The 2,235-nt window shown below is 51.0% G+C and overlaps 1 protein-coding gene across 1 annotated transcript; it reads left to right on the top strand.

The window, feature by feature from the left end:
• Positions 1–523: 523 nt before the first annotated feature.
• On the top strand, positions 524–1,405 carry LOC137824788 (uncharacterized). Its single transcript, XM_068630467.1, has one exon. It carries the CDS (start codon positions 524–526, stop codon positions 1,403–1,405), a length of 882 nt encoding a protein of 293 aa, XP_068486568.1.
• The last annotated feature ends 830 nt before the right edge of the window (positions 1,406–2,235 follow it).

The following is a 2,235-nucleotide window of genomic DNA, read 5'->3' as shown; positions in this document are numbered from 1 at the left end:
GATGACACGTGTAGGGCTGGGTACTACCTGTTACCCCAACCCAGATAATGACACGTGTAAGGTTGAATGTTACATAAAAATGACGTTCAAGATATCCTAGCTCAGATGATGACACGTGTAGGGTTGGGTACTACCTGTTACCCCAGCCCAGATGATGACACGTGCAGGATTGGATGCGAGCCACGCGTCCAAAGCATAACTTCCTGGAGAGAGAAAAAACCTAGGTATAAACATAATCTTAACAGAATTTGCAGAGGTACGTTGATTACAGCTCATTACTTTTTGGGTTGAGAGCTCTTTAGTACGGTTCTACAACATAAACTTAACAGGAGCACTTTTGGGTGTTCCTGTTACTGACTTGAGCGTCGGAGCGCCATCGGCCGCAGAGGCGCCATCTTGTGTTTTAAGGTTCTCAGGGAGACCATCTGTAGCGTGGACTTGAGGCGCATGTGGTGTTAAAGCTGGTGAAGAAAGATCGTGACGAGGCATCGTTCTTGAGCTTAGTCAACCGCGTAGTTTTCCCATGCCGTTTTCTCAGGAGATCATGGACACGGTGGTCCCTGGAAATGCGGTAGCGGTGAAAGCATCTTTCACCGGGGTGGAAGATCCTGAGGCTCATCTCACGGCGTTTCACACGCAGATGATGCTCTCAGGGGGTTCAGACGCAACCTACTGCAAGGTGTTCATGAGCACTCTCAGTGGAACAACGCTGGACTGGTTCGTCAGTCTACCTACTGGCCACATTACCACCTTCCAGCAGTTCTCCAAGATGTTCGTTGAGCAGTACATAGTAAACAAGGCACCGCCATTGGTGTCTTACGATCTGTTCAATGTGAGGCAGTATCAAGGGGAGTCTCTGAAGGACTTTCTGAACAGATTTGGAGCTCAGATTGTTCACTTGCCAGGAAAGGATGAGGACATGTTTGTGCATGCCTTCAAAAAGGGCGTGTTGCCTGGGCCGTTTAGCGAATCGCTGATCAGTAGCCACCCCGCCACGTTCGCGGAAATCCGGCGACGTGTCGTGGCTCACATCGCCGCTGAGAGCGAAGTTTCCGAGAAGAGAGGAAATGTGGCTCCAGCTAAGCCACACGCTCAGACGAGGATTCAGCCGCAGAGGGTGATGGAGGCAGCGGCCGGGAAGAAGGACCAAAGGATGCATCATCCTTATGATCCAAAGAAGAGCAAAGGGAAGGGGTCAGGGCGGCCTAGAGAGTCTAATCGCCCGCCGAGGTACGAGTTTGTGATGGGATTGGCTGACCTGATTGCCATTCCGAACATTGCTGCCGGGCTCAAAGTACCTGAGAAGACGACGGATAAGGTGTTGGGGTCAAAACCAGACGCGTGGTGTGAGTTCCACAAGAGCTTTGGCCACTCCATCAATTCGTGTTTGGCTTTGGGATACTAACTCGCCAAGTTGGTCAGGTGTGGTTTCTTGAAAGACTATTTGCTGGAAAAGCAAACGGGGCAATCGTCAGGTTCACAACCGGCGAGCGGTGAGGGACAACAACATGAAGTACCCATTCACGGCGAGATCCACACTATAGCCGCTGGATTCTCGGGTGGTGGGTGTACTGCATCACAGCGGAAGAGATATGCAAGGTCCGTGATGTCAGTGGAGGCTTTTGAGGATCACTCACTCGATGTGGACATCATGTTCACCAAAGAAGATCTTAGGGATGTTGTGCCCCATGACAACGATCCCATTGTAATCTCGCTTGTTACGGCGGGGAGGATGGTTCATTGGGTGTTCGTCGATCAAGGAAGCTCGGCAGATGTGATGTTTTGGCCGACTTTCGAAAAGTTACAGTTATCCCCCGACCAGCTGAGGCCATACGGGGGCTGCTTGTACGGTTTTGCTGGTGATCAAGTTGAGGTCAGGGGGTACATTGAGTTAAGGACGACGTTCACAGATGGGTTGGCCTCGCGCACAGAGAAGATCAGGTACCTTGTTATGAACGCTCCTTCGGCATATAATATCCTGTTGGGAAGGCCAACACTCAACAGGATAGGAGCTGTGCCTTCAACGAGGCACATGAAGGTCAAGTTACCTTCAATGGAGGGGGTGGTCATCACCATCCGCTCTGATCAAAAGGAGGCAAAGAAGTGCTATGAAAACAGCCTCAAGAACAAGAGATCAGTATGCCATGTAACCACAACGCCGCCCCCTGATGTGGAGCCTGAACAGGTAAATCGGCTAGTTGTGGATACAACATTTGAAGTGGCCGCCGAAAGGGA

The sequence above is a fragment of the Phaseolus vulgaris genome, chromosome 8 (assembly GCF_000499845.2).
Source record: "Phaseolus vulgaris cultivar G19833 chromosome 8, P. vulgaris v2.0, whole genome shotgun sequence".
Classification (NCBI taxonomy): Eukaryota; Viridiplantae; Streptophyta; class Magnoliopsida; order Fabales; family Fabaceae; genus Phaseolus; species Phaseolus vulgaris.
This window is presented reverse-complemented; position numbering and strand designations above follow the sequence as displayed.